Source organism: Penicillium alfredii (assembly GCF_028826965.1).
Source record: "Penicillium alfredii strain IBT 34128 chromosome Unknown utg000005l_segment0_segment0, whole genome shotgun sequence".
NCBI classification, from domain to species: domain Eukaryota; kingdom Fungi; phylum Ascomycota; class Eurotiomycetes; order Eurotiales; family Aspergillaceae; genus Penicillium; species Penicillium alfredii.
In genome coordinates this window covers 1,226,009-1,252,497 of record NW_026622702.1, presented here as the reverse complement: position 1 = coordinate 1,252,497, position 26,489 = coordinate 1,226,009, and the positions used below count along the sequence as shown (strand labels likewise).

Here is a 26,489-nt window from a genome sequence, read left to right as displayed (position 1 = left end):
CATTTCCTTGTCCAGAGAAATTCCTGACGCGCATGATGTAATGAAGCCAGGTGTATTGGCACAGGCGGCGGGAGAGGATACAAGAGGTAGCAGCACCATAGAATGGGCCCTGTTCTATGACGTGTGCCTGGCTGGCTGCCTCAGCCTCTCTCGGGTATAGCGACGCCCGTAGTGCCCACTGGATTTGCTCATGACCGATGACCGATCACGGAGATGAGAATTGAATGAATCGTCCTGAATCTGTGGTAGTTCCCATGTGTATTGTACAGTATTTGACACCAATGTGTCACTATCTACCGATGGTAAGCGAAGAGATAAGATGCTTGGTTTGGCAGCCCCTTTACGACTCGCCCTGAGTCTTTTCCCTCCTCACTGGCCCAGGCGGCGGCGGACTGGAAAACACCGTCCGCAGCGCAGAGAAGAAACTCTCTCGGATGCCGTCGAAGGGCGTATCCCTGGTATCCCACTCCATGAAGAGGACTGCATAGATGGCGACGACTAGAAGAGGCAAGTTAGCTGGTCATCCCAGATAAAAAAAGACACCAGAGCAAAAAAAAAAAAAAAAAAAAAAAAAAAAAAAACGCAAAATAAACAATCCAAGGAAATTACTCACAGCCGATAACAACCCACTGCGCCAAAGTCACGGTCTTCATAAACTTCGGCCGCGCATACTTGAGCGCCGCGCGCCGCCGGTATTTGCGCTCGAGCCGGAACTGGTGTTTCGGCGAGAGCTTGGTCATGTCTGGGGGCCATTGGCGCTTGGGTTTGTAGGGGCTGTAGTAGACATCGGAGAAGTCTTCTGGTGGCAGCGAAGAAGAATATGAAGATGAAGAAGTGGTGGAATCAGAGGTGGGAGAAGGCTTGTCTTTGTTCGAGGATAGGCGGAAAGGCGAGGGTGAGTTTTGGACTGTGGAGGACGTGAAGAGACGCGTGGTGGTGAGTTTCGGTAATGAAAGGGACCTTTGTGATATCTGTCGTATATTATTAGTATCGGGTCGTTCTTTGGGGGTACTCTGCCACCAGAGGCAGAAACAGAAACATCCTCGATGGTGGCCTCGGGGTTGGTCACGTACCGGGAAATGTGCTGGCCCGATGAGCTGTGAGAGGCGCGCTGACGCTATATTGAAGCCTCCGCGCATCATAATGGAGTATTTCCAGACGCTGCGCTGAGATATGCCTTGAAGATGGTGGGACGAGGAAAGTCGCGGTTTGTCGACGGTCGACGGCCGCGTGGAGTCAAAATTAAGTTGGGCGGGCTGTCTCAGCTGCCAAGTTCCACGCTTCACTCTATGACCGCTGAACAGGTATCTTCTGAGGTAGAACTAATTAATATTCTACGATTGCCAAGGGACATGGAAGAATATAGAAAAAGTTTACTAAAAAAACGTAATCTCTCATTATTCAAGGGTATATTCTTCTATTGCTAGTAGTGCTCTCTACGCCCTGGTTTTAGTAGAGCTCCTGGTGAATACCACATCTAGAGGATAGAAGATAAAGTGAATGTTGCTTTTAAAGTGAATACCAAGTCAGCGATCTCAAATCTACAAATTTTCAGGACTTGGTCTCATCTTCCTTTCCACCCTTTCCACACTTTGGTCAAATTCATCATAACCCCAACACTACTATGCCACTACAAAGCCTACCATTTAAGATCCTACAGCAGATCGCAGATGAGCTGGTGAATGATCCAGGATATAGAGCTGCATATATGCAGAGAAGTAGCCTTGGTGAGTGAATTTCATGGACGGCGAGGGTCGTTCTGGCTTGAGCGGGATTTCTAGAAACGACTCGATCTTTCCCACGCACTGAATCTCAAGTGCGGTATTCCCCAGAGAGCCCGTAATGTCGATAACAATAGAAGATCTCCATCCTTGATGAATGATCGGGTTTATACCGTGATAATAGAATCATCCGCAAACAGGGTTACTGTGAGCGCAAAGATATACCCCATACTAGCGCAGCCCCGTACCCGAGCAACACATTTCTTTTCTTGCAAAGCACGCGAGAATTTGGACAAGATATCACTCATATCATCCTGACTCAGAGTAGCCAGGAGAGTGACTGGTGGTTTCTGTCCGAATTGCTCATATGCTTTGTGTATGTGACAAGTGTGCTTTGCAAGTATCCTCCCAAAGCCGATCACACCCAGTTTGCTTGCGAGGACTTTTGTATGTTGAGTTAACTGTCTGGGGCTGCTGAGGCGAGCCGAATCCTGCAGCAAGGCATGGGAAAGCCGAAGGAAGGCCCATCCAGCCGCGACGTCTCCATACATGTTCTCGAGGCAAGTGGCTAAGTGTGCGACGGTCTGCCCGCCAGTAGACTGAGCCATCAATGACGCAGCATTGCCCTTGCGCCAGCCGACCATCACACCGAGACGGTCTACTCGTGCATCGCCGTAGATGATCGGGGAGTTCAGCCGTCAGGGGTCCACTGATGGGGAAAGCGACGCCCAGCTTCCCCAGCTGGAACAGAGCATTGGGTTGGATATCATCCGCTGAAAGGACAGCAAGAACCATCGAGAACGTGCTCAAGCTGGTCATGGTGAGGTGACTCATGTCCACCTGGGTTTGGACGTCCGATATGATTGCTTCAGCAATTGAAGATTTTCGGATGGGCCAGGAAGAAATTCAAGTGAAAATTAAGAGAATTATCAAAGAATAAAGGACGACAATGGTATTGTCAATTATCTAGCCCTCCATCGTGATGAAAAGCAGCTGCCCGCTCTCTCAGAGATCGACCCAGCATAAGCGCCGGGCCCCTCTGAAGCTGCATCGGCCATGGATGTCCGTCGAATAGATGTTTGCTGCAGTGTTAGCGCAGTACTTTTGCCCTTCCTCGACAGCATTAGATCATACAGGAGCTGGCAGAGAATGCTCCAATCGTTCGAAGACGCTATTTCTGGTGTTTGTAATAGCGCCCAGGAAAAACAAGTGAGTTGCAGAATGGTCCTGAAGGAAATCTACCATGATGTCGGCAAAAAGAAAAAGAAAAAAAGGACAAGGCTGAGACGAAGATCCTTGTTCACATTACCCCGTGGTAAATAAGGTGAGCAGGGCGGCCCGTCTCCGCAATCCAGGCCGGGACAAGATCACACGAGTGTCGGCGCTAAGTTGCCCGGCATCGTTGACACGACTCGGGCCACGGCTGTCCCGACCATGACGTCGTGACACATGCAGTTCATAATTCGAGTCCTCATAATAATGGAGAATAATAATGAAAGATGTTAGGGACAGAAGAATCACAAGATTCACATGCTCCGCAACCGTCGGTCGGGTCCCGTGACTAAGCTCGGATCAACGATGATGCGGGAAGATGGACCTCGGCTCTTTGGCAACTGCGACGCCGCCCGCGGTGTTCAAAGGGGAAATATCACCGACTCCACGCTTCTGCTTTATTAAAGAGCATCTCCCCGGGTGTCGGTGCTTACCTCTTGACCTTCATTTCTGATTTCTTCCTCTCCAGACCCTTCCCTCAGTCCCCATCCCACATTGACGTCATGTCTTCCGGTGAGCATTCCCCATGCTACTGTATATAAATGGCTGCTTTTTGCAAGTCTACCCCAGAAACCCCCAGGCTAACTTTCCTGTTCAGCCCAGCAACGTCTGTCCCAGGTTTCCTCCCACTTCGGCCGCGGTGGCAAGAAGGGAGCCGCCGCCCTCACCGAGAAGCACCCCGATGACATTGTCGTGACATGCGCCCTGCGCACTGCCCTCACCAAGGGTGGCAAGGGTGGCTTCAAGGACACTGCTGCTGCCGACCTGCTGGCCGGTGTTTTCAAGGCCGTCATCAACAAGAGCGGCATCGATCCTCAAGCCGTTGAGGATGTCGCCGTTGGCTCCGTTCTTCCTCCCGGTGGCGGTGCCACCGAGTTCCGTGCGGCCGCTCTCGTGGCTGGTTTCCCTGAGTCTACGGCCGTCAGGAGTCTGAACCGTCAGTGCTCCAGCGGTCTGCAGGCAGTCGTTGATATTGCCAACGCTTTGAAGTCGGGTATGATCGATGTCGGTATTGGCGCGGGTGTCGAGAGCATGACTTCCCAGTATGGCCCCGGTGCCGTGACCGAGTTCTCCGAGCTCCTTGAAAACCACCCCGAGTCTGCCAACTGCAAGGTCCCCATGGGTGTTCTGTCAGAGGACATGGCCAAGGACCGCAAGATCAGTCGCGCGCAGCAGGATGCCTTCGCGGCAGCCTCGTACCAAAAGCCCTCAAGGCCCAGAAGGCCGGTCTCTTCAACGAGGAGATTGCCCCGCTCGAGGTCAAGTGGGTGGACCCCAAGACCAACGAGGAAAAGACCATCACCGTCAAGGCCGACGACGGAATCCGTGAAGGCATCACCGCGGAGTCGCTGGGCAAGATCCGCCCCGCGTTCGCCAAGGACGGCTCGATCCACGCCGGCAACGCTTCCCAGATCTCCGACGGTGCCGCCGCCGTCCTGCTCATGAAGCGATCCACCGCCGAGCGCCTGGGCCAGAAGATCATTGGCAAGTACGTCGCCGCCAGCGTGGTGGGTGTCAAGCCGCTGCTCATGGGCGTCGGCCCCTGGAAGGCCATCCCCGTCGCCCTGGAGAAGGCCGGCATTACCAAGGATGATGTCGACATCTTCGAGATCAACGAGGCCTTTGCCTCGCAGTGTGTCTGGTGCGCCAATGAACTGGGCCTGTCCCAGGAGAAGGTTAACCCCAAGGGCGGTGCTATCGCCTTTGGTCACCCACTCGGCTGCACCGGTTCCCGGCAGGTCAGCACGCTTCTGACCGAGCTCAACCGCACAAACAAGAAGATCGGCGTGACGAGTATGTGCGTCGGTACCGGTATGGGCATGGCTGCTGTCTGGGTGGCCGAGTAAACGCTGGTATGATGATGTTATTTGTACATTGCACAGCGATTGTTTATTTTGTTTGCTTTCCTTCCGTTTATATCCACGGATTCTTGGATGTATTGAATACCTGAATACCACGAGACTGGCTTGATGTACACTTGATTGTTTCTTGCGCACCACCAACACTTCGTAGATCCTGTCCGATAAGTTTCGGAATATGAACATTGTTTGCATATTATAACGGCGACCGGAACTTCTTAAATGCATCCATGACTGGCATCCCCATGGCCACTGCTTCCTTGGCCTTGTCATCCATGCCGGTCAATTTGGGCAAGTTATCCAGGACAGCGCCGAGTAAGTCGCGTGGAATAACCACGACGCCTTCCAGGGGATCACAGAAGACAATGTCGCCCTGCAACAAATCGTAAGTATCTCGACAGGACCCAAGCAAAGACAAAAGAAAGCACAACACATACAGGCGACACAGTCACGCCACCAACATTAATCGGCACATTACGGGCCCCGGGCTTAGCCTCGGCATTCGTGCCAACAGTCGAAGTAGCGCGCGCCCAGATCTATACAGCAACAAAAAAAAAAAGAACAGACATTAGCGAGAATATCGCATATATAACAATATAATAGGATAAGGGAAGTAAAACAAACCGGAAGCCGAGTCGCCCTCAACTCCCTCAAATCCCGCACCCGACCCCCCACGACCGCAGCCTTAATCCCCAGCACCTTCATCCGCGTCGCCATAATCCCACCCGTGACCGCGCAGTGCTGCGCCTCGGGTTGCTCGATCACGACGATGGATCCGGCCTTGGAGGGGTCGGCCGCGGCGTAGTCGCCTGCATAGTCGACCCAGTGCTTGCCCGGCGGGAAACCGTAGGTGTCGGGGTTGTCTGTGGCGATGGCGGGTGGGTGGGTGTCTTTGGGGATGAATTGGAAGGTTGTTGCGGGGGCGGCGATATTGGGTGTTGTTTCGTTTCGGCCGGTGGTGGGGGAGAAGGGGACTATTTCGCTGGGTGGTTAATGGGGTATAGATTGGGTTGTTGTTGGAAAAAGGTGAAGTACCTAAATCGGCGAGGTGGCCGGCTCGTGCGGTATCGCCTGCTGGGATCTTTTGGAGCTTGATGAGGGCGTCTGAGACCTGCAATGATACTTTCAGCCGCTGAAGACATCATGTGAAGAGACTATTGTTGAAAAGGTATCCAGACTTACATCGCAGGCCGAGTAGTTCTCCAATGTCGCTAGTTGGGTGGCGAGGGCAGCCATTGTCTCTGGGGAACAAAGGAGAGATTTTTAGGTAAGACAAGACTCAATGGGAGTTGAAAAGAGACAAGAGACAAAAGAAGGGGGTTGTATTTCGGTCGATCCAAGCACATATCCGGTGGCCCGGACATCATCGGAGCTTATAGATCGGCTGTCGTACAACCCCCCGTCTTATATTTACGCATGGACATGTCTATGTATATCTAGAGATTAACTTCTTACTTGATTATTTTACCAATTTATTAATCTCTCTTCCTCCAAGTCTTCAATCACCATGCAATGGATGTATGCCATCTATGACATAGCCGAGGATGACCCACTCGCGATAAACTCGCATATCCAGCGCTGCACAGCAGATCAAAGGCAATACTAGGTAGTGATGTTTGCAATTGAAATGAAAAATGAGACCTATATAGCACTCCGGTCAAGTTCCAACCATATCTCTACTACCTCTATATATCTCCCCGGCCAAACCACTCCGTCGCGCGGGGAACTGTGGGGAAGGCCAATTGGTCATCAAATTCTAATTTCCATCTGAAGGAAATATTCCGCTGTTCAGCACCGAGCTCCGTTATCTAGTTGAATATTCCCTAGCACTGGAGTGCCCGTGTGGGAAGATACAAAAACACCCGTATACACTGCGAACAGCCATCCAGCAACAATGCCCCCCAACACCCGACATACACCGACGACCAGCTCGAGTCATACCTGCAACGAATCGGGTACTCGCAATCTATCCCATCGAAGAGTTCCCCTTTGCATTATGTTCGCCAGAGCATTAAAGACAATGAGCTAGATGCACTGTCAACTCTACAGAAACTGCATCTCGCCGCCATTCCCTGGGGCAACTCGGCACTGCACTACTCGCAACACCATACCATTTCTCTGCACCCTCAGAGTCTGTACGAGAAGATGGTCGAGCGCCGTCTCGATGGGTACTGCATGGAGAACACGGGGTTCTTTCTTGTTGTCCTACGCTCCCTCGGGTATCGGGTGTATGCCACCGGAGGACGAGTGAGTCAGGCCGCGGCGACGGGGGTGGACAATGGACTATATGTGTCTCTGTAGGTGCTTCTGCCATTGTCTCCACCGAGATGATTTCCAGGAGTCTGTACTGACGCGCGAGCCAAGCGGGCATATGATCTTGATTGTGATTATCGATGGAGCCAAGTATATGGTGAGTAACCAACCTCCAATATGCCTAGCCCTGGTGGTATAGAACCACCTACGTATGATTTGGGAGACTTAACGCCTGAATAGGTTGACGTCGGGTTTGGGAATAACAATCCCACAGCTCCACTGCCCCTGCAAGAGGGCGCCACTGCAACCTGCATTCGACCCTCGGAAATGCGCCTAATCCGAGACAGCATCATCGAATTCACCGACCCAACCCAACGGGTCTGGATCTACCAGACAAGATATAACCCAGAGAGCAACTGGCTGCCGAACTACTGCTTTTCCGATGTCGAGTTCCTACCGCAGGACTTTGGAGTCATGAACTTTTCTACGAGCCAAAAACGGACCAGCTGGTTTACCCAGACAGTTGTCTGCACGCGGATGGTCCTCGACCAGACTACCAAGGAGGTCATCGGGCAGTGTATATTATCAGGGAAAGAGGTGAAGCGCCGGGTGCATGGGCAGTCGGAGATTCTGCAGGTGCTCCGAACTGAAGATGACCGAGTCCATGCTCTAGCGGAACATTTTGATATGCATCTCTACGAGACGGAAATCCAAGGGATCCGGGGCATGGTCTCAGAACTCAAATCAGGACCGGCGGAGTAGACTACTGGATGGCCAGAACACACGAGCAGGATCAATGGTATGGTACAGCGATGTTTCTGAAGAAGTTGCGGTGCATATGTATAGTTGTCCAGAAACAGTCGAGAGACGCAGACATAGAATAAAACGTAAGAGAAAGGCGTTGCAATTTTGATCTAGTAAATCCGCTTCTCGAGCTGTATATACGATTAGCATCCAAGCCAATCTTTGGAAAGCCATTCAGTCGAAATTCATACCTTCCACGGGTTGCTGACTTCGAATCCCTTGGGTGCTTGGTGATTGCTCGACTGTCCTCTCCATGAACCAGTGATTCGCAGGTCTCGCTCCATCACTGTTGCAGTGTATCGTCAGCCTCGCTCAATCCCTCTTTCCAACAATTCAATGCCCCTCGAATTGTTTATGATGACTTACTTTGCTGCATAAGAGTTAGTCAACACATTCTGCGCAAGGTCCGGCCGACGGCACGGAGGAAGAGTTCAACTTACCCGATCCCACAGATCCCGGTTCCAGCGCGCCTTCTTGCCATCGTTGGCCCAGCGCTTGACAGTATAGAGGCCAGCGCCCGTGGCAGTAAACATCTGTAGAAAATGGTGAATAGTAGCTCGGAACGGACTGACGAATAACACGCACGCCGATGATAATCCCGTAAGGGATCAGGGTCTCGAAGGGAACACCCATGACGTGTGGTCGCGAGAAATGTCGGTGCAGAGGCCAAGTTAAAATAAGAGCAGCAAAAACCAATTCAGCCGGTCACAGACCAAGTCTCGAGAGTAACTGGAGGGAAGAGGCGGAGGGGAACCTGCCAGGCGTCGGGGTAGAGGTCTGTCGCCCCCCAAAGCGGTTTAGCTGCGATGAGTCAGCGCCCTGCAACGACACTCAGGACAAAGGGGCGTGAGGACCGATATTCGATTGCCATAGGCACCGCCGAGCGTGGGTTGTTCTTCGACGCGTCTCGTTTTCTTTCCCACTCAGGCTTGCACTGGTTCAATCTCGGGGTGAGTCCCCCTTATCGGCGCGACGCGCGTTTGCCATGCTTGAACCCCCCAGCGGCGGACTGACACCTCTCGTCTTCTCTAGCAACTGATCTGCGCCCTGCGAACCTGTGCTCTAATCTTTGTCCAAGGAGTGTGTTTCAACTGCTGATTTACTTCCCCCACACCTTCCTCGCACCCGCTTGCGCTCCAGATGTACCCTCGGATCACCGCCGACGTGAGCGGGGTGCCACAGTAACCGTATTCGGTTGGACCTTCTCAAACAAAACGAACGAGCTGTCGATTTGCTCAGGCGCAAAACAACTACTGTGCTGGACTCGACCTGGCAGCTGCGCTGACTTACATAATGGCGGCGACCGTGTCGCCGGCGAACGATGATCCGGGAAAGCTCGACCGGCCTGTGGACCAGGTGGACAGCGACCTGGATGCCGAGGGCGAAGAGGAAACAGACTTGTATCAGATGGATCAGCAGCTCCAGGACGCGGTTCACCGAGCATATTCCGGGGAGGTTGCTGAGGAGAATGGTGACGGTGGCGTGAACGAAGAGGCATTGTGCGCTGACGCTATGGATGAACAAAACGGTGGCGACGACGACGCTGAACCTGTTGGTGCTGTGAAGCTTCCCGATGCCGGCGCGTCTTCCGATGAGGAGGATGCCGATTTTGAAGCAGCCGACGCAGATGCCGATCCCGCATTTGAGGATGATAATGACCACGATGCTTCGCAATCGGAGGCGAGCGACCAGGAGTCAGAGGCCGAAGAGGATTGGGAAGCAGAAAGCAATGGCCGGGAGGATATCGAGGGCGATAACCGCAGTCGCTCCAATTGCATGTGAGTCGAGATCCCAGGCATGAGCAAATATCTTCGATGCTAACAACAACCTGATAGGTTCTGTAACCAGGATGAGGAACACGACCCCAGCGAGGAGTTTGAGGAATATCTGACCTGTACAGTGTGTGGCGATCATTGTATGTGTGATACTTTGCGGGGGCCGAGCGAAAGCTTCGCCCAACCCCGAATTCTTTGGACCTTGACTGACTCGGCATCCCGACAGCCCATCGCCAATGCGCCCGTGAACAAGAGGCATTCCACGATACTGAAGGTAAGAAGAATTTAAAGTTGACTCGAAATTGGTGTTTACATCTGGCGGATCCACATGCTAACCTCCGACGATGCAGATCCCTGGAGATGTCCCACTTGCGTTCGCCAGAACTTGGGGCCGGATTCCGTCGGTGTTTCGGCGCCACAGTCCAAGGCTGGAGCGCCGCATTTGCCGAGGGAGCTTTTGCCTGCCCATAGTGGAAAACACGACTCGGGGTTCCACTCTATCTTCGACACCGCCGTCGATGATGAGTTGCTTAATAGCTCGCGGTCGCTGCGCAAGCGGAAAGCCTCGATGGAAGTGGAAGAGCATGTCCCTGTCCTTCGCAAGAGACTACGGCAAACATCATTTCGGTCAGCTCAGCCGGATTTGACTGATCCGGCCTTCCAAGGTGGTGACGGCACTGGCGATACCGAGTCACAATCTCCCGCTCGAGGACGTCCCGTTCGTGCTCGGCGCACCCGTGGAGCCGACCGAGAACATTGTCGAGTTGTCTCCAGGCAGCAGGGGAAATTAGTTGTCAGCTTCCGGCTTGATGAAGGGAAGGTAACCAAGATTCTCAGCACCCAAAGCCGACCGCAGCGAAAGAAAAAGAAGAAGCAACCCAAGCCGCCGCCTGCCACACAAGAGCCCCTGGCCCATTTTGCTCCTATTCCCCCCGCACCCTACACTACCCCTTTCACTCCCTTTCACGATCGAGAAGTCGATGACCTCAAGTCCAAGCCGTATGGCGGTATTTTGTCGGAAGCCGAGGCCGATACGTCCAAGACACTGCCGACCCAATTCGACCGCGACCGCTTCGAGCAAGCTCGCCAGATGGCTGAATATGAATGGCAGCGCAGGGTTCGCGAGGCAGAGCTCAACGGCGAAGCCATGCCGACCGCATCGCAGAAGGTGTCTGGTCCTCCTTCGAAAATCAAAAACATCAATTTTGGTGGCTACGAAATCGAAACCTGGTATGCAGCACCATATCCCGAGGAATATAGTCGCAACCGCGTGCTGTACATTTGCGAGTTCTGTCTCAAATACATGAACTCGGACTACGTCGCCTGGCGCCACAAACTCAAATGTCCGGCGAAGAACCCGCCCGGCGACGAGATCTATCGTTATGGCTCCATTTCTATCTTCGAGGTTGATGGGCGAAAGAACCCCGTCTACTGTCAAAATCTTTGTCTTCTTGCCAAGCTCTTCTTGGGCTCCAAAACCCTTTACTATGATGTCGAGCCATTCCTTTTCTACGTGATGACCGAATACGACGATTTGGGCTGCCATTTCGTTGGTTATTTCAGCAAAGAAAAACGGCCGAGCTCGGCCAACAATGTCTCTTGCATTCTCACCCTTCCTATCCACCAACGCAAAGGCTACGGAAACCTTCTCATCGACTTCTCATACCTCCTCACACGCATCGAAGGCAAGAATGGATCGCCTGAGAAACCACTCTCCGACATGGGTCTAGTGTCGTATCGCAATTACTGGCGCCTGATCCTGTCATACCAACTTCGCGATCTGAAGGGCCCTGTCAGCATTGCAGATCTGTCCGATCGGACGGGGATGACGGCCGATGACATCGTCTCGGCGCTCGAGGGGCTGCGAGCGCTGGTGCGGGACCCCATTACCAAAGCCTACGCTTTCCGTCTTGATCATAAGTATTTCGAAGAGGTGATCAGTCACTGGGAGAACAAGGGCTACGTTCAGCTCAACCCTGACGCGCTGCTGTGGACCCCATACATCATGGGCCGTAGCAACCAGTCTCAGTTCGATAGGGCTCCTCTGCATGCAGTTGCACCTCGAGAAGACCCTGACGAGGAAGAGGAAGAAGCTGCAGATGCCGCCGATGCCCCCACAGCCAACGGAACGGGCGCAGAGCTTGAGGGATCTGCTGGGCCACCTTCAACGACCGCCCTGCCCCAAACAAACGGCGTCCATCAATCCGCCACGCCCGGTAGCTCGGAGACTTTGCCAGCGCCCAACCCTGCCGCAGGGATACCTCCCTCTCGGTTCGAGCTCTGGCCACCCGTCCATGTCCCCGCTCCTTCCAAACGCAAGGCCGGTCGTCCCAACAGCCACAAAGCCAACCCCCGGCCATCAATGACCCCGACCGCAACCCGCACTAGCGGTCGCACCACCCCGCGCCGAGCCTCCGCGCTGCCGATGCTCACCCCCACAGGCAACACGTCCAGTGTCCGTCGCGGCCGCAGTGCCAAGCTGACCGAATCTCCCGGGGCAGAGGGTACCCCGACCCAAATCAATGGCCTCGAGGCGGAGCAAAGCGAACTTGTCGACGATGGAGCCGTGCATAACCCAGACGCCCAAGAATTGGGACTCGCAGTAGATGGAGTTGCAGACGAGGGCCAACCCCTAGAAAATGTCAACGGCGACAATGAAGCAGAGGAACGGATCGAGACCAACGGGGTGGACACCATTGAGCCACCTGTTGGAAATGGCAGCCCCAAGACCCCTGAGAAGAATAAGTTAAAGTCCACATCACGGTCCCCGGAAACAGCCGCTTCCAATCTATCCAATGATCACCCCAAAACACCTCGGTCGGTCAATCGAAAGGCGTTGGTTGAGAAGGTTCAGGTGGTGATTCCTGCCGATTCCAACTCGACGTCTCGCAAAGATGCCAAGGTCAATGGTACCAAGGCTCCAGCTGAGACCAGTGACATGGCCGTGGATGATTATGTCGATGCCGATGCGGACGCTGACGCCGAGTTTGAAGTGGACGGCGACGTTGTGATGGAGACATGATCACTGGATGAATGAAGTTCAAGTTCATGTGGTTTTTTTTCGCTCCGAGGGAAACTAATGGATCTTTCTTTTGGCGTGCAAAGCAGTTTAACGCATGTGGACAGGGCGTTTTGTTCCATATTTGTTTGTCTTATGTTGTTCTCATTGTCGGGTTTAATTTGTCTTTGTGTTTTTTTTTTTTTTTTTTTTTTTTTTTTTCTCTTTCAGAAGTCGCTCGGTTTGCCTGCTATGGGGACAGTCCTGGGGTATCCAGATATCCTTCTGTGAAGCTTCGGTGGTCGCTATTCGGTACTTGTCTGTTTCTTTTTTCTTGTGCAGCAAGGAGCGTGGGTGAGGAGCTCGGCGTTTATACTTGGTTGTTGTTTTTTCGTTTCTGTCTTTGATTTGAGTGATGAATTGGTACAGTGTCGGAATAGCGTCTCTTCTCGAATGCATCATGTTGAGTAGATGCAGTGTCGCATGTATGGAATAGCGGGTTTGCAGAAAGCCTTGACATCTAGCAGACAGTGTGATTTAATAATGGCCTTCAGGAATGGACTTAGACATGTCGGGTTTTTGATTAGTCCTTACAGAAAGATGAAGAGTAGCTCTGTAAAATATATACTGGGTCGGTGTCTAGGACGATGGAGGTACCTTAAATAACGACATCCAAGAACCCATGGAGTAGCTAGATAAGAGTAGTAGTAGGTACTGTATACCTAATTAGGTTGGGTGCATAGAAGAGACAGAAAAGGGTTCGGTCAGGGGCGCAACGGAGTGTTGACATATTCCCGCGATAAGTCATGGGATATCTACTAAATAAAAGACCTAACTAAATAATAACCTCTCTCTCTCTCTTCTTTCAATTTAAGTTGGGTGGGATAAGAGAAAGATAAAATAAAATAAAATCTAAGAAAAAAAATAGCGCGAAAAATTATGCATCGGCCGGGAGTCGAACCCGGAGCCATTGCTGTCGCTCTTTTTGAGTGGAAGGCAACGATGTTACCGCTACACCACCGATGCAGTAGTGATAAAGGAGACCCGGAATTAATGATATCTAAAAAGTTTTCTCTATCCACCAACCTCATTTTTCTTTGTCGTATGTTGAGGCATAAACGGATATCTATTCCTATTTTTATGGTTAATCCATATAAATGTTCATACACATAATTAGTGATGATACATTTCTTAGTCGTAAATTTAGGTATTGTGGGATTCAACGAAAACAGAGATATCTGCTAGGAAAAAGCCCACTACACTATATATAACCACTCTCCTCTTCGGACGGCGAAGGAATAGTGTTGCTGGTGCGGGCTACCCGAGGGGACATGGATAAAGCAAGGGAATACATTCAAATTACTGATAAATCAGGTTAAGGTATATTGGTCCGAAGCATGGATAGTGTTGTGGGGCATAGAAGATTGCTGGGTGGTACGAGAGTATCTCGTATATATACACCGCCGAGGGGGAATACTTCGGACCATAACAATAACAATGACCGTGGACATAACCGTTACTATATTTGTAGGCAATCGAGGGGGAAACGAGAAATGGTTCTGCTGATCCATTTCGGTGTTCTATTAAAATGCTTCTACATAAGTTAATTATCTAGTTGTAATTTCTTGTATGACTAGGGGATGGGAATCTACTTCATTTCTTGACTGTCAACTAGCTGCTAATCGTTTGTCAACCAATGCCTAGCCAAACCTGATAAGCCAAATAGCTCCCCTTATTTACTCGTTATATCTCTAGCTGCCATCTAGTATGATTTGCCCTTTGGATTCTTGAGATATATGCTAAGCTACTGCCCAATTAGCAAGGCCTTATGCTTGAATACCCAGAAGACTGGGCGTGTGATCCCAAAAAAGAGCAGAATGAAGATCGCGACCTCGTTAATTGACTACTAATAATTGACAAGGCTGATAATATATTTTACATGGGTAGGCTACACATTGACCAACTGCACGATCGGCAGATCGACGGTCAAAGCCACGCCTGACAGCGCCAACCATGGATCCAATTCCAAACCACCACGGAACCATCGCAGGGTCGCCATTTAAGCATAACGCAGTAGCGCCCAGCCAGTCCATTGGTTCACGACGGAGATGCCGCTGTCAGATTCATGGGACCTACAAAAAACATAGATGAGCTATGTCTACAGTGACTCTATAGTCTCACTATAAGTCTGCTCACCGACACTTTTCTACGGCTAAAGTTTCCCTCCCGCCCCCATAGTCCACTTCATCGTGCGTTTGACTCGCTGCACCTACGCGAAGTCTGCCCCAAGTGCCCCCGCCCCGAAAAACCAGAGAAAGATAAAATAACATGGGCAGAGAAGAAAACAAAGTCCATGACCCGGTTCTCTGGGTCGGTGGGTTCCCCGCCAGATCAGGGAATAATCCCTAGGCACGTTGGAGTCGGAATGGAGTCGCGAAGGCGAAAAAACCGAAAAAAGAAAAAAAAAATTCAGGCCAAAAAAATTTGCCTTGGGCATTTCACTTTTTTGTTCCTTTTCCCTTTCCAACTTCTTGTTCGATTTTCCTTTCCTTTCCTTTTCTCTTGCTCTCCCTCCTTTTCAGTCCTCTTCTTTCTCCATGTCATGTTCTCAGAGTCATGGAGGATGACGCTAGACCCCAATGGCTCTGTGTTCCAACAGGCCATGCTGGCTTTCCCTCCTAGGTGTGAGTTGGATGCTGGTTCTTTTGACTGCACTCGGATCCAAGTCCCGGAAGTCAAATGCAGACATGACAGGTCCCAGGGTTCACAGTGTGGTCTGAGCTATGGATTGCATGTGTGATCCTCAGTCTACCGACTCCTGGGGGAACCATCCGAGATGCATGGGAGCGTAGAGTCAACAAAGGGCCCATCTCCCTGTCATGTTTTCTTTCCTTTCTTCATCTCGCTCATCTCGCTCATCCTCTTTTTTCCTTTTCCTCCATACACCAGCAACCGTGGACCACTTCTTTCCTGACTCACCCATTCACCGCATCATGTTGGCGAGGAAAGAAATCTCTTGATGCGGGGCCCCAATTTTTTTTTTTTCGCCAGCCACTTGCCCTGCCACAATGCAGCGGGACTTTTCTTGACTGATCGGCTCTCTCCAGGCGCATTGGATGGGCCTCCAACTTCACCCTTGCATGATCATCGCTGCTACCACTCCTTGCGATGCGGAGATGGATCCAGTTTGGCTGACAAACCACATGTCATGGCTGCAGCTGCAGCTGCAGCCATGTCTCCGTCAAATCTAGTGGCAATGGTGATCCCCTCTCCCTGTCCCTATCTGTCGCCAAGAGTTTCGCCGAAGATGTACCCTTCTGAAAAGGGACGGGCAAAAGACGATTCCATTTCAAGTCCATCCCCTGGGGAAATTAGGGACTTGCATACACCGTCGATGCAGCCGGGCACAGGCAAGGATAGCCCCTCTCTAAGGACAAGTTGACCCCACGCTCAGCATGACATCTTCAGCCGCAATGGCATCCATGACGGGCCACTTGTGGCGCAGAGAACAACGGAGTCTCTGGTGGCGTCGAAGTCAGTTGCTCCACCCTGCCGAGGCCACCGAATTGATTCGTCTCTCGAATGCACAATGCCCGATCGCGCAGTTCCAGGTCCGGCTGCACTGGTTTATACCTCGGCCCCATAGCTTGGTCGAGCGATCTCCGTTCCTCAGGACCAACCAGAGTCTCCCGTTTCCGACAGAAGGTGGTCTTCATACAGGTGACTGCATCCCAGGATCTCAGCCTGCATGACACACAGGCAATGTGACGCATCAACCCTAAGAGAGAGAAAAATTAAGTGCGATGGGTTTCGCTTCCCCCTAACATGCGACTTTTGTCACCTCGGGAGGTTTCCCTTCTTTTTCTCTCTTCGTTTTTTCAAGTGCTCTCTCCCCCTGGCGACCCTTGACACCTGTTTCTTTTCTCTCTGTCGCATTATGGAGCATGCAATTCGGTGCCGTCTCTTGTCGCGATAACGTGCTGTCGGCGCTCTCAACCTTTGCGACTTGCCATTGCGCATTGCCCTATCTTGGGTGTATCTCTGCCACAACTGCGGTGATTGAAAGGAGAACGAGTTGTTTCAATCCACGACCGTCTTTTAAGTGTTCGCGACACCATCTGGATCCTCGAGGCGACCGGGTACCCAAAGCGAGTCTTCGTGTCAGGAGCCCCGCAATCCAAACACGCAACGAGTGTTTGCACGGCCAACGCCCGAGGCAAACTCGCAGAGAAACAGAAGAAACAAACACAAGGCAAGAAAAGACAAGGAAGATAATCCAGGTAAGCTCGAATGTTTTCCTCGAGGATTGTGTTCATGGCATGGGGTTGAATCAACCGAGATCGGGTGGACCCCCCCTTTCTGCCTTTTTTTTATGGTATGAGCTCTCGCACGGCATCCATGGATGGAACGTGGATGACATAAGAGAGTATACTGTGAATGACATCCTGAACCCTCGCTAATGGAAATTCATCAGATCTATCTACCCAAAAGATATCTTGATTTATTGGCGGGGGAGACTTGGGAAAGGTTCCCCGGTCGATCTCCCCAGATACGCTTGACGTACTGGCCATGCGGGCTGGGATCTCGCATGATCCGAGAACCCACTGGAATGCTTAGACGCGCTCCGGACCAGGGCCCGAGTCCACCTGGCGTTTTACAAGAAAACCGGGTCTGATCACTTGCATAGCCGCATCAACTCCCGAGCTGCCGAGTGGGTTCCTGAGAGATTTCCTGGAAACACAGAAATCTTGACAGGGAAAAGGAAAAAAGGAAAAAAGCAAAGAGGCAAACCGAGTGGATCCGGTGAATGTGCGCATCATCGGGGTTCCTGTCGGATCGTCATCGCGCGATCAAAGGCAGCTGAACTCTGTCGCCCCTAACCGCCTACGGCTTAAGGCGACTCCCCTTTCCAACGGTCGAGAGGCATCCTTTGGTCCTCTTTTTTTTTTTGCTCCACTTTGGCTCAGCTACGAAGAGTCCATCTGAGCATTTGCGACGGTAGATTTTTATTTTCTTATTTTTCTTATTTTCCAGTATTTCTTATTTCTTCTATTCGATTTTTCTTTTTTCTGATTGGACGCGAGTTAATTTTTGGGTCTTTTTTCTCGGCTTCTGTGCGGTCTCCCCCGAGGGATTCTTGTCGACTTTGGGCCTCTGATTTGCCCCTCGTCTTTGGGGATTTGCTCGACTCTCATCCAATTGGATTTGGTTTTGGGGGGGGTTTCGCTCTGTCGGTTTTTTTTTTTCTTTTTCTTTTTCTTTTTCTAACGTGAATCTACGATCGCAAAGAATTCTTCTATTCTTGATCGTATTTTTTTTTTGTTGATTTTATTGGATTTGATTTTTCGGCCTGACTGTTGTGGTTATCGCAAATCGCAAAGGTTTGGAACGGCACTCGGTTGGCTCTTGCCGCTTGCAAACTGACGACACCACTTCGCCGTTTTCGTCGCCAACTACAACCTCATCCACCTCCCACTCTCTTGCTGAAATATTCCTTCTTTCCCACGGATTCTTCATCCATGGTAGTTGACTCTCCGGGTGAGCGTCGACCGTGAATCCTCTCTACTCTGCATTAACTAGGGGAGAAAAAAAATCCCCCCACTGCGCCGACGACATTGTGACTCGTTCTGGTCTGCCCCAGGGTTCTGCATCGACCCTGATCCTGTCCTTTTCTGTGGTGCTTCGCGGAGCCAGCTCTTGATTTCTTCCGTCCCAGAGACCCATTCTTTCTCTTCCACTTTTCCTGTCAAAACCCGCGCCTACTTTGGTGTTCCTCGGATCAACGGCCGTTGTCTGGTTCTCTGGTTTCTGTCTGCTCATCACCCGCCCGAGGGCTCTTCTGGTCCTCTCCACTTCGCTTTTCCACCTACGCCCGCGTTTTCGTCTTGATGAGTGCATCGACGTTCTCCGACGCCTCTCTCTCGCGCGAAGCCCAAAGGTTCGTAGATCCCTGTGCTGCAATTCCCCTTTGTGTTTTCTTTTTTTTTTTCCTTCCAGTTTTTTGACGGGGTCGCAACTCTTAACTCGCTGGTCCAGGGATTCCCACTGACAATGTTGAACAACACCAGTTCTGACTTTGACCTGACGATTCGTCAGCAGCCCCGTCAGGCCCGCGTGGCTGGGGGCAAAGAGAAAGGTATGTTGAGAGCGCTGATCCTACCTCGCGTGACCCTCCGATGCGGGGGCTGCGCAAAGCGGCCAGGCCAGTGTGGTTGACTTGGGGGGAAACTTGAGCAGAGCGCAAACCAATCGATCCGCCTCCGATCGTCCAGCTTCGGGTGCGAGAGGAGGGTTCCTACCTGGCGCAGTAAGTGTTCAATCTTCCTCCAGTTGCTGTGTGGATGACGAAGGGGTGTCGCTAACCCCACGACAGGCACTACCTGCAAAGCCCTTACTATTTTATGTGCTGTAGCCTGTACGATGCGTCAGAAGATCGTGCCGTGCCGGTGTCTCCGTCGACTGCGTTGGCAGGAACCCTGGTTTCGTCTCTTCACCGGTTGAAGGATGTGGACAACAGCGGTGCGTTCTAGCTTGCCCTCTTCCCGACGGAGCTCGTTCACTGACGATGTGTAGATGGAGGGTTCTTCGTTTTCGGGGACCTCTCCGTGAAGATCGAGGGCGATTTTCGCTTGAAGTTTACCCTGTTCGAGATGCGAAAGTGAGTTGCAGCGGTCGGGTACTGCCTTGAGTCGAGGCGAAAGGCTAATGAGGTGCATTCAGAGACGCCGTCGCATACTTGAAGACCATCATCTCCGATCGGTTTACTGGTAAGGACAGACAAGGCAAGAAATTCACAGAATCGACACTGACAGATCGGCAGTGTCTCCTCCCAAGAGCTTCCCTGGAATGATGGAGTCGACGTTTCTCTCCCGATCCTTTGCGGATCAAGGCGTGAAGTTGCGGATCCGCAAGGAGCCTCGCACGATGATGTAGGTAACGAGAACCGAAGAAAACATGGCGCTGCTGCTGACAGCGTCTCTTCAGGAAACGTCCGGCCCCACGCCCGGATGACTTCCAGGCTATTCCTCCGCGATCGCCAGATCGTCAATCCGTCCAGATCCCTCCGACGGCTAACTTTGGAGCCTACCCGGCAACGAGTCGAGACTACACGTACTATGGGGCACCGGTCAAACGCCATCGCACGTCAATTGATTATGGCCGACAGAGCCTGTATGACGCGGATGGCCGGATTGCTCGTCCGATGGATACTTATAGCCAAACGTCGCCTCTTTACGCCGGCCAACCAACCGCATATCAAGCCCCTACCATGCAGACATACTCAACCGGACAGGTGGTGCCCGATTACGGGGTTCGTTCGTCCTTTTTCTTGTCCCCGGATTGGATTTCTCGTTCCAGAGGATCGTGACTGACGCTCCAGGAGTAGATGTCCTATGGCCTGCCGCCGTCAGCCCCCATGCCTCAGATGCCCGATCCCTCGGGCCAAACACGGACCAGCCAGCAAGCTGCCGTGGGACAGCTGATGGCGATGCCCCAGCCTGGTACACCTGTACGGCACCCCTCTACAAACCAGTGAGTGTGGGAAAGAACCCGGCTAAGAATTTCTTTTCTTTTGCACCCGAGACAGACCCCGGATTCGACTGGAGCGATGATGGCACAGGGATATCCTCGAACCGGCTACCCTCCTAGTTCTACCATTCTTCCTCCGCTGCAGCGGAATCGCAACTACCCCCAAGGGACCAACGGGACAACCAGGGGCTATTTCGACCAGTCCTCGCAGGCGGCCACTCCCATTCTTCCTTCTCAGATGGCCAACGAAGGCGATCGATATGGCTCCGTGCCTGGCTCTGTTGCCTTTGATCCCCCAGATTCTGCAAACGGGACGCCTCGGTGATGGCTCCTCGCTTTTTTTTCTCTTATTTTCTTTTGCTTGGTCGACCTCGATGGTTGCTGGCTTGTTTGGTTTTCTTTGTCTGGATAGATGGGGGTGTTCTGATATTCCATATTCCACTGGGTGGCTTTTCAGGGTTACAGGCGCAGGTGGACATAAAATGGGTTGGGGAGAAAAGCGAGCTCTATTCTTATCCCTTCGTGTATATAGGTTTGGGTTAAAGCAGTGCTCTGCTGTGTTTTTTTTTTTTTTTTTTTTTTTAATTGAGAGAATCCATCGCTTATTCTTTTGCGTACCTGCCTTGTTTATTGCATCTTTCCCTCTTCCCCTCTCGTTTCTCATCTCTTCCATCTCTTCCCTCTTTCTATCTATCTCTTTTTGCTTCTCAACCTTGTCTCCACGATGGACCCCTTCGAAAGCCCCTTCAGCAACCTGGACGTCTGGTATGAGTGGTCCGGTGACCCACAAGAGGAGGCGGATTTCAGCCTGGCGATGGAGGTATGACACTGGAAAGAGAAGAGACTCGATGATTATGAGTACTCTTTTCTTACTGCTTATTGCTGACTGCTTCCAACAGGTCTGGTGCACCCCCAACATGAAACTCTCTGTCTTCAACACTCGCGCGCTGTCCATTACTCATATCAAGGAGTATGTGGTCTGCCCCAAGTCCTCCCCTTTGGATCCAAACGACCCCAAGTTTGTGGAGGCTCTTGGGTGCCCGTGTGATTCGTCTGTTCAGGCCTTTGAGGAGAAGATGAAGATTGTGCCTGGTCGGCGTGTTGTCACGAATGTTGATCAGCCCAAGACTGGAGATGCGCAGGAAGGGGATCTGTCGAAGGACGCGCTGAGGGATGCACCGGATGTGGGTTTGGTGCAGAACGAGGACTTGCCAGAGAACGTCGACCTGTCGCAGAAGCAGAACCTTTCCAAGCACAAGTCACCAGAGTCAGACACAGCGTCTCTGCACTCGGATTCCGGCAGCGTCATTATCCGAACTGAGCCTCAAAACAATGAGCCTGTGGATGACCCTGATAACCAGGAGCCTGCCAGTCTCACCTTGGGGCTGTGGCTCCAGGAAGCCACCGATACCGAAGACGAACCAAGCACCCCGACTCCAGCCAGCCCTCCGAACCCGCGCAAGCGAAGTGCCAAGGCAGCTTCCCTGCCTGATTCTATCCCCGAGTCTGAGATTGACTATAATGGCACGAAGTACCAGAACACAACGGCCGGGACGACCTATGAGCGGACTGCGTCTCCATCGAAGATTCCACGACCCATCAGCCTTCAGGGTCAGCCCTATTCAAAGCCGGAACACATTCTGCTGCCCAGGGACTCTGCCCCTGTCACCGAGGCGGACTTCCGGCGGTTTGAGTTTGAGACCGAGAATCGAAACATGACGGGTGAAGAGAAAAGCTGTTGGGCCATGTCCCCTACTCTCAAAACTCCCAAGGCCAGCGCGATGCGAGTGGATAGCATGAAAGAACGCGAGCTAGAGAGGCTCTCCACCGTTGTGTCTCCCGGGAGTCCATGCGAATGCGATGACCCGATTCTCTCATTTGACACCGATCAGTCAGGCTCGACCACCGAAGCTGAAGAATCTGGTGGAATATCTGTAACGTCTTCACCTATTCCGGACAGACCAGCCAGCGAACCCAAGCTGGTTCTCCTTGACGAAACGTTCTACATTCACAGCACCCCCGATCTCATTCCTGCAGCCTATGAAATATTCACCACATTCTCCGTACGTCTGCAGAAGGGAAGACCCAACGGCTGGTGGGAACTGGTTTTGCCCGCACTGCCGCGACTGCGTGCAAATGACTATGGCTACGTGTATTTTCGGTTTCCCGCGGGCCAAGGCATGGAAATCCGCACCAGCACTTTCAAACGCTACAAGCTTGTTGAAAGCTGTTTGATGGCCCAGTTCATTGCCTCATCGAACCTCATTGTCCCGGTACGAACCTGCGATGCGGCGTTTTACGGGTTCCTCAAAGACTTCAAAGTGACCCACACTATCCGAGCCGATGTGGTTGACGCTGGAGATGGATTGGATTGCATTGTCACGTATCACGCTGCATGCTCTATTGATTTGATCAAGCGCGCGTTCTGGGCTGAGAAGTGCGGCTTTAGCATCTACGTGATTGGCGGACCGGAAGGCCAATACAGCTGCCACCTCAATGCGCCTCGCAAGAGGTTCCAGACTATTTACCTGGGCTCTGATCCGGATTCTCAGATGGGCATTTCTCGACTCCAGGTCATTTGCTCTCCTTCGAACCTGGAGATGTTCGCAATCACCTGGGAAGCGAGGCTGCCCCGAGAGAAAGCCAGCACGTGGATGCCGCGCATCAAGGCGACATTTGATGGAGACGGCATCGAAACCGGACTCCAAGTCGAATACTCCCAGGCGGAGAATGAGCTCAGCCGGGAGATTGTGGAGGTGGTGGCGACTCCGTTTACTGAAACCAAGGTGTCTCGCCGTGCACCGCAAAAGTGGGCTTTGTCTCTGAAGAAGGGATTGAGCTTCTGTCTTACCCTGGTTGTCCTGGCGGCTGTTTCTTTTCTTTTGTATCGATCCCGACTCGGCTGCCGTTTGTGTGCTCACTGGGACTTGGCTGACTCGGCTTCTGGTCCTTTGGAGAATGTGGTGTGCGTGGAGAAGCACGAGTTGGTGATTGTTCGTGGGGATGAGACAATGGGGCCTGAATTAGTTGCAGCTGGACCTTTTGAAGCTGAACTCGGTACGGAGCCATCTAAGATCGAGGCAAAGCCTGTGCCTGTCGATCCACTGCCGCTGCGAGACCGCATCGACTACTTCCTGGGATGGCGGGGGCCCATTGTTGCTTGAGGTTGTTCGCAGGTTTGCTTGATTTTGTCCGTAGCATCGTTAGGGAGAAGGAATCAACGGTCGAGCATCATCAGTTCATATCTATTATTCCCGTTCGAGATGTCTACCAAGGGACATGATGGCAGTGTACTGTACTGTATATATTTGGGGAGGTTGGAAAAAGAAAAAGAAAAGAGCAAGAGAGAGAGAAGGAGGACTTGGTTTGGGGGGAGAAAGTGAAGAAAACAAAAAAGAGGCGGGAGGCATAGAGGCCGTCGCGTCGACAACCCCCCCTACCCCCTGGGTTCGAATCAGGGACGTCCTCAGTGGAACTATGGGCACCGACCGACTGCCCAGCTGGTGCTTTCCATTATCCACTCGACTACTAGCCCCTGGTTTGTGCCTGGGGAAAGGCAACCAAGAACATAAGGGAGGAAAGCAAAGAATTGCCTAATTGGGAAGGTGGCCTCATGAAAAAGGTGGCATGTTTGGGAGTCACCTGATGATACGCAGGCTATTTTTATTTTTACTGAGGCATCAAAGACAGATAAGACAGCCTTGGGGCCTGATGATAGAGACTGTATGAAGATAATAAGAAGATGCCAACTATCATCATTCGTTATTATATCATTACCCCGTCTAATTTACAGATCAGAGAAGAAATCATAGCCCAAGGTACAATAAATCTACTGAGCCAAATAATACCCAACAACCCTCTCAACCGCCCACCGCAACACCTCCTCCATCGTCCACCTCCCCCATCCCGGCGCAACCTCGACCCCGGCATCCGTCCGTAATCGCGTTCCGTCGCCTACCCACCTCAACAGCTCTGCATCATCGAGATCCATTAGATGTAAAGGTTGATTGGGGTCTGAATTAGGATTCGAGTTGATATTGGAATTCGTATCAGAGTCTGGTAGCAGCAACCACGCATGATCCCGCACATACCGCGGCCACACGATATCGTCGACGTAGCCGGGTGGATCGGTCCAAAAGTTTTGGGGTGGGCGATCGTCTTCTTGGTGGAGGTCGATTTTGGTATCTGTTGTACCATCTGTAGAAGTAGTAGTAGTTGTTGTGGTTGTGTTCGTTGATGGTGGTGCCGGCGCAGGCCCGATTGTGACATACCCGCTTCTTCCCTCGCGGCGCGATTTCACGGTGGAGTAAGAGGCTGGGAGGAAGAGGCGGAGGTGGATGATATCGTGGACGGGGCGGAGGGCATTATTTTGGTTGTTGTTATGGTTATGGTTGTGATTCTCCGTTGAAGGACTGTAGAGGAGGAATCCCTCTAGGAAAGCCATTGTCGTAGGCTTTTTATTGCCTTCCACTGATGTCGCTGCAAACTTCCTGGCAACACCCTCCCGCAATTCTGCGACCACAGTATCCGCAACCCCCGACCCCGAGTCCTCGTTTAGATCTTCTTTGCTGCGCAGGCGCGGCGGCAGAGTCCCATGCTCGCGGACGTACTGCAGCGCCTGAGCGAGGAAGGCTGTATCGATGGCGGCAGCAGTGTCCCAGTCTTGGATGGTTGAGCCGGAGGGGGTTGTTGTGTAGGGGATTCTGGGGTGTGTTGGTGTTAGTTACTGATTGATTTGTATGGTGATTCTAGCTAGCTTTTAGCTAACAGTGGTCAAAAGTACGTACTTATCATCTGGATAGTAAAAGTCATCTTCGTGGATAATAAATGTGTTCAGATTTCGTGCATTCGCGTCGCTTTTTTTCTCTCCGAGGCTGACGCCGCAGAATACGCGCTGCAGCAGCCGGGCGAGGGTTGTTTTGCCGCTGGATGAGGGGCCGGAAATGCCGACTATGACGGCCCCTGGCTGGGACATGTTTGTTTGACTATTAGAGAAGAAGAAACAGAGCGAGTGAAGAGTGGAAGAGAGAAAGGAAGAAAGAAATAAAGATGAGACCCCACAGCGGGGGGGAAGTTTATCTTATCGAGGACTTAGGGCAAGAAAAGGGTGGACAAGAATTATCCTCGACTCACCCCGTCATTTATTCCTCATGGATTTTAGCTAGCTTCCGAGGTTCCCGTTACTGCGGTCATGGTATTAAATTCTAGATCTCAAGGAAGACCAAATATCTCAATTGACTCAGTGCAAAAAAAAAAAAAAAAAAAAAAAAAGTTTTTAAGTAGTAGTAGCGGGTGGTCCTACCCAAGTAAACTATATCAAACGAAGAAAATCACAACATCGAAGTCTTCTTCTTCATATCCTTCTTTTCTTCCCCCTTAGCGCCCTTCATCAACCCTTTAATCTCCGCCTTGAGCATCTTCTTCTCCCGCTTCGTCCACTGCACCTGCCCACTCTTCTTCGCAGCGCGCAGATTCCGAAGATGGCCCCGAAGAGTGGCCGAGCTCTCAAAAGTGCATTGGGTGCACTGCTCCTGCTGTGCAAGATCGTTGAAGACTGCCGCGAGAGCTTGCAGGAGGGTTTTGGTGGGGGGCTGTTGCAGCTGGTGGTCTAGATGGGGGGTTTGGGATTCCCCGTGGACAATGCAGACAGCCACATTCTCGCTTTATATGTCGTGTTAGAGACACAGTGGCATGACTTAATAGAGGATGTTGGTATTCTTGACCTACTGGTTTTTCTCGGAGTATGTGGAGATGCTTGACTTGGTGTCGGGAATGGACATTGCGGTTTGGGCCATTATGTTTAGGTTGATGTTGAGTTGCTTTGTGCTGGTAGATTCTTGCTGGTTTGGTTCTGATGGTGAATGTAATGATATCAAAGAAAAAAGGACTTGGAGGTTGGTGGTGAGAATATTCTCACGAAGAAGAGGGTTTATATACTTCCAACTATTCATGGATGCCTGCTTCCTCTGAGCGGTTGCCCACAGACAAACCCGAAATTCCCAGAATGGTAACTCCGTCGGATATAACGGTCGGCCGAGCATCTCGGGGTTTCAATAAGCATCGATGGGTCTGTCGACAATGACTTATCTGAAAGACTTGATCTTGTGGATCATTCAGATACTGGTTCAAATAGGCAGAAAGAATTGAGGGTAGTCTGAGTACTGTTAGACAAATTTGTTGGATGATGTACTTATAGGGTATTGTACAGCAAGCAAACCCCAACTCCATGCTGATAGAAGGAAACAATATGCAAAGAAATCAAAAAGAAATCACGGTCCGA

The 26,489-nt window shown here is 51.7% G+C and overlaps 10 protein-coding genes across 10 annotated transcripts; 5 read left to right on the top strand and 5 right to left on the bottom strand.

Annotated features, from left to right (window-relative positions):
* Positions 1-340: 340 nt before the first annotated feature.
* Positions 341-1,142, bottom strand: NUU61_003896 (uncharacterized protein; the record flags this gene model as incomplete). The annotated part of the gene is made up of 3 exons (XM_056654478.1): positions 341-498; positions 614-971; positions 1,074-1,142. 3 exons carry the CDS (start codon positions 1,140-1,142, stop codon positions 341-343), a joined length of 585 nt encoding a protein of 194 aa, XP_056512505.1.
* A 2,109-nt stretch (positions 1,143-3,251) lies between these two features.
* NUU61_003895 (3-ketoacyl-coA thiolase peroxisomal A precursor) lies at positions 3,252-4,840 on the top strand (the record flags this gene model as incomplete). The annotated part of the gene is made up of 4 exons (XM_056654477.1): positions 3,252-3,353; positions 3,401-3,506; positions 3,592-4,123; positions 4,186-4,840. The coding sequence occupies 4 exons, from the start codon at positions 3,252-3,254 to the stop codon at positions 4,838-4,840; spliced, it is 1,395 nt and encodes a 464-aa protein (XP_056512504.1).
* Positions 4,841-5,048: 208 nt separating this feature from the next.
* Positions 5,049-6,088, bottom strand: NUU61_003894 (RraA family protein; the record flags this gene model as incomplete). Its single annotated transcript, XM_056654476.1, has 5 exons — positions 5,049-5,225; positions 5,290-5,388; positions 5,477-5,826; positions 5,888-5,963; positions 6,035-6,088. 5 exons carry the CDS (start codon positions 6,086-6,088, stop codon positions 5,049-5,051), a joined length of 756 nt encoding a protein of 251 aa, XP_056512503.1.
* Positions 6,089-6,359: 271 nt separating this feature from the next.
* On the top strand, positions 6,360-7,867 carry NUU61_003893 (arylamine N-acetyltransferase family protein; the record flags this gene model as incomplete). The annotated part of the gene is made up of 4 exons (XM_056654475.1): positions 6,360-6,370; positions 6,742-7,149; positions 7,217-7,262; positions 7,346-7,867. 4 exons carry the CDS (start codon positions 6,360-6,362, stop codon positions 7,865-7,867), a joined length of 987 nt encoding a protein of 328 aa, XP_056512502.1.
* A 152-nt stretch (positions 7,868-8,019) lies between these two features.
* NUU61_003892 (NADH dehydrogenase [ubiquinone] 1 alpha subcomplex subunit 1) lies at positions 8,020-8,542 on the bottom strand (the record flags this gene model as incomplete). Its single annotated transcript, XM_056654474.1, has 5 exons — positions 8,020-8,040; positions 8,101-8,195; positions 8,276-8,279; positions 8,350-8,442; positions 8,495-8,542. The coding sequence occupies 5 exons, from the start codon at positions 8,540-8,542 to the stop codon at positions 8,020-8,022; spliced, it is 261 nt and encodes an 86-aa protein (XP_056512501.1).
* A 507-nt stretch (positions 8,543-9,049) lies between these two features.
* Positions 9,050-12,706, top strand: NUU61_003891 (uncharacterized protein; the record flags this gene model as incomplete). The annotated part of the gene is made up of 5 exons (XM_056654473.1): positions 9,050-9,073; positions 9,149-9,687; positions 9,745-9,824; positions 9,911-9,958; positions 10,035-12,706. 5 exons carry the CDS (start codon positions 9,050-9,052, stop codon positions 12,704-12,706), a joined length of 3,363 nt encoding a protein of 1,120 aa, XP_056512500.1.
* Positions 12,707-18,733: 6,027 nt separating this feature from the next.
* vosA lies at positions 18,734-20,534 on the top strand (the record flags this gene model as incomplete). Its single annotated transcript, XM_056654472.1, has 9 exons — positions 18,734-18,818; positions 18,920-18,989; positions 19,056-19,201; positions 19,256-19,340; positions 19,403-19,449; positions 19,503-19,611; positions 19,667-19,991; positions 20,067-20,212; positions 20,264-20,534. The coding sequence occupies 9 exons, from the start codon at positions 18,734-18,736 to the stop codon at positions 20,532-20,534; spliced, it is 1,284 nt and encodes a 427-aa protein (XP_056512499.1).
* A 399-nt stretch (positions 20,535-20,933) lies between these two features.
* NUU61_003889 (uncharacterized protein) lies at positions 20,934-23,373 on the top strand (the record flags this gene model as incomplete). Its single annotated transcript, XM_056654471.1, has 2 exons — positions 20,934-21,029; positions 21,109-23,373. 2 exons carry the CDS (start codon positions 20,934-20,936, stop codon positions 23,371-23,373), a joined length of 2,361 nt encoding a protein of 786 aa, XP_056512498.1.
* A 665-nt stretch (positions 23,374-24,038) lies between these two features.
* On the bottom strand, positions 24,039-25,184 carry NUU61_003888 (ribosylnicotinamide kinase; the record flags this gene model as incomplete). Its single annotated transcript, XM_056654470.1, has 2 exons — positions 24,039-24,912; positions 24,997-25,184. 2 exons carry the CDS (start codon positions 25,182-25,184, stop codon positions 24,039-24,041), a joined length of 1,062 nt encoding a protein of 353 aa, XP_056512497.1.
* A 355-nt stretch (positions 25,185-25,539) lies between these two features.
* NUU61_003887 (uncharacterized protein) lies at positions 25,540-25,989 on the bottom strand (the record flags this gene model as incomplete). Its single annotated transcript, XM_056654469.1, has 2 exons — positions 25,540-25,870; positions 25,937-25,989. The coding sequence occupies 2 exons, from the start codon at positions 25,987-25,989 to the stop codon at positions 25,540-25,542; spliced, it is 384 nt and encodes a 127-aa protein (XP_056512496.1).
* Positions 25,990-26,489: the final 500 nt, after the last annotated feature.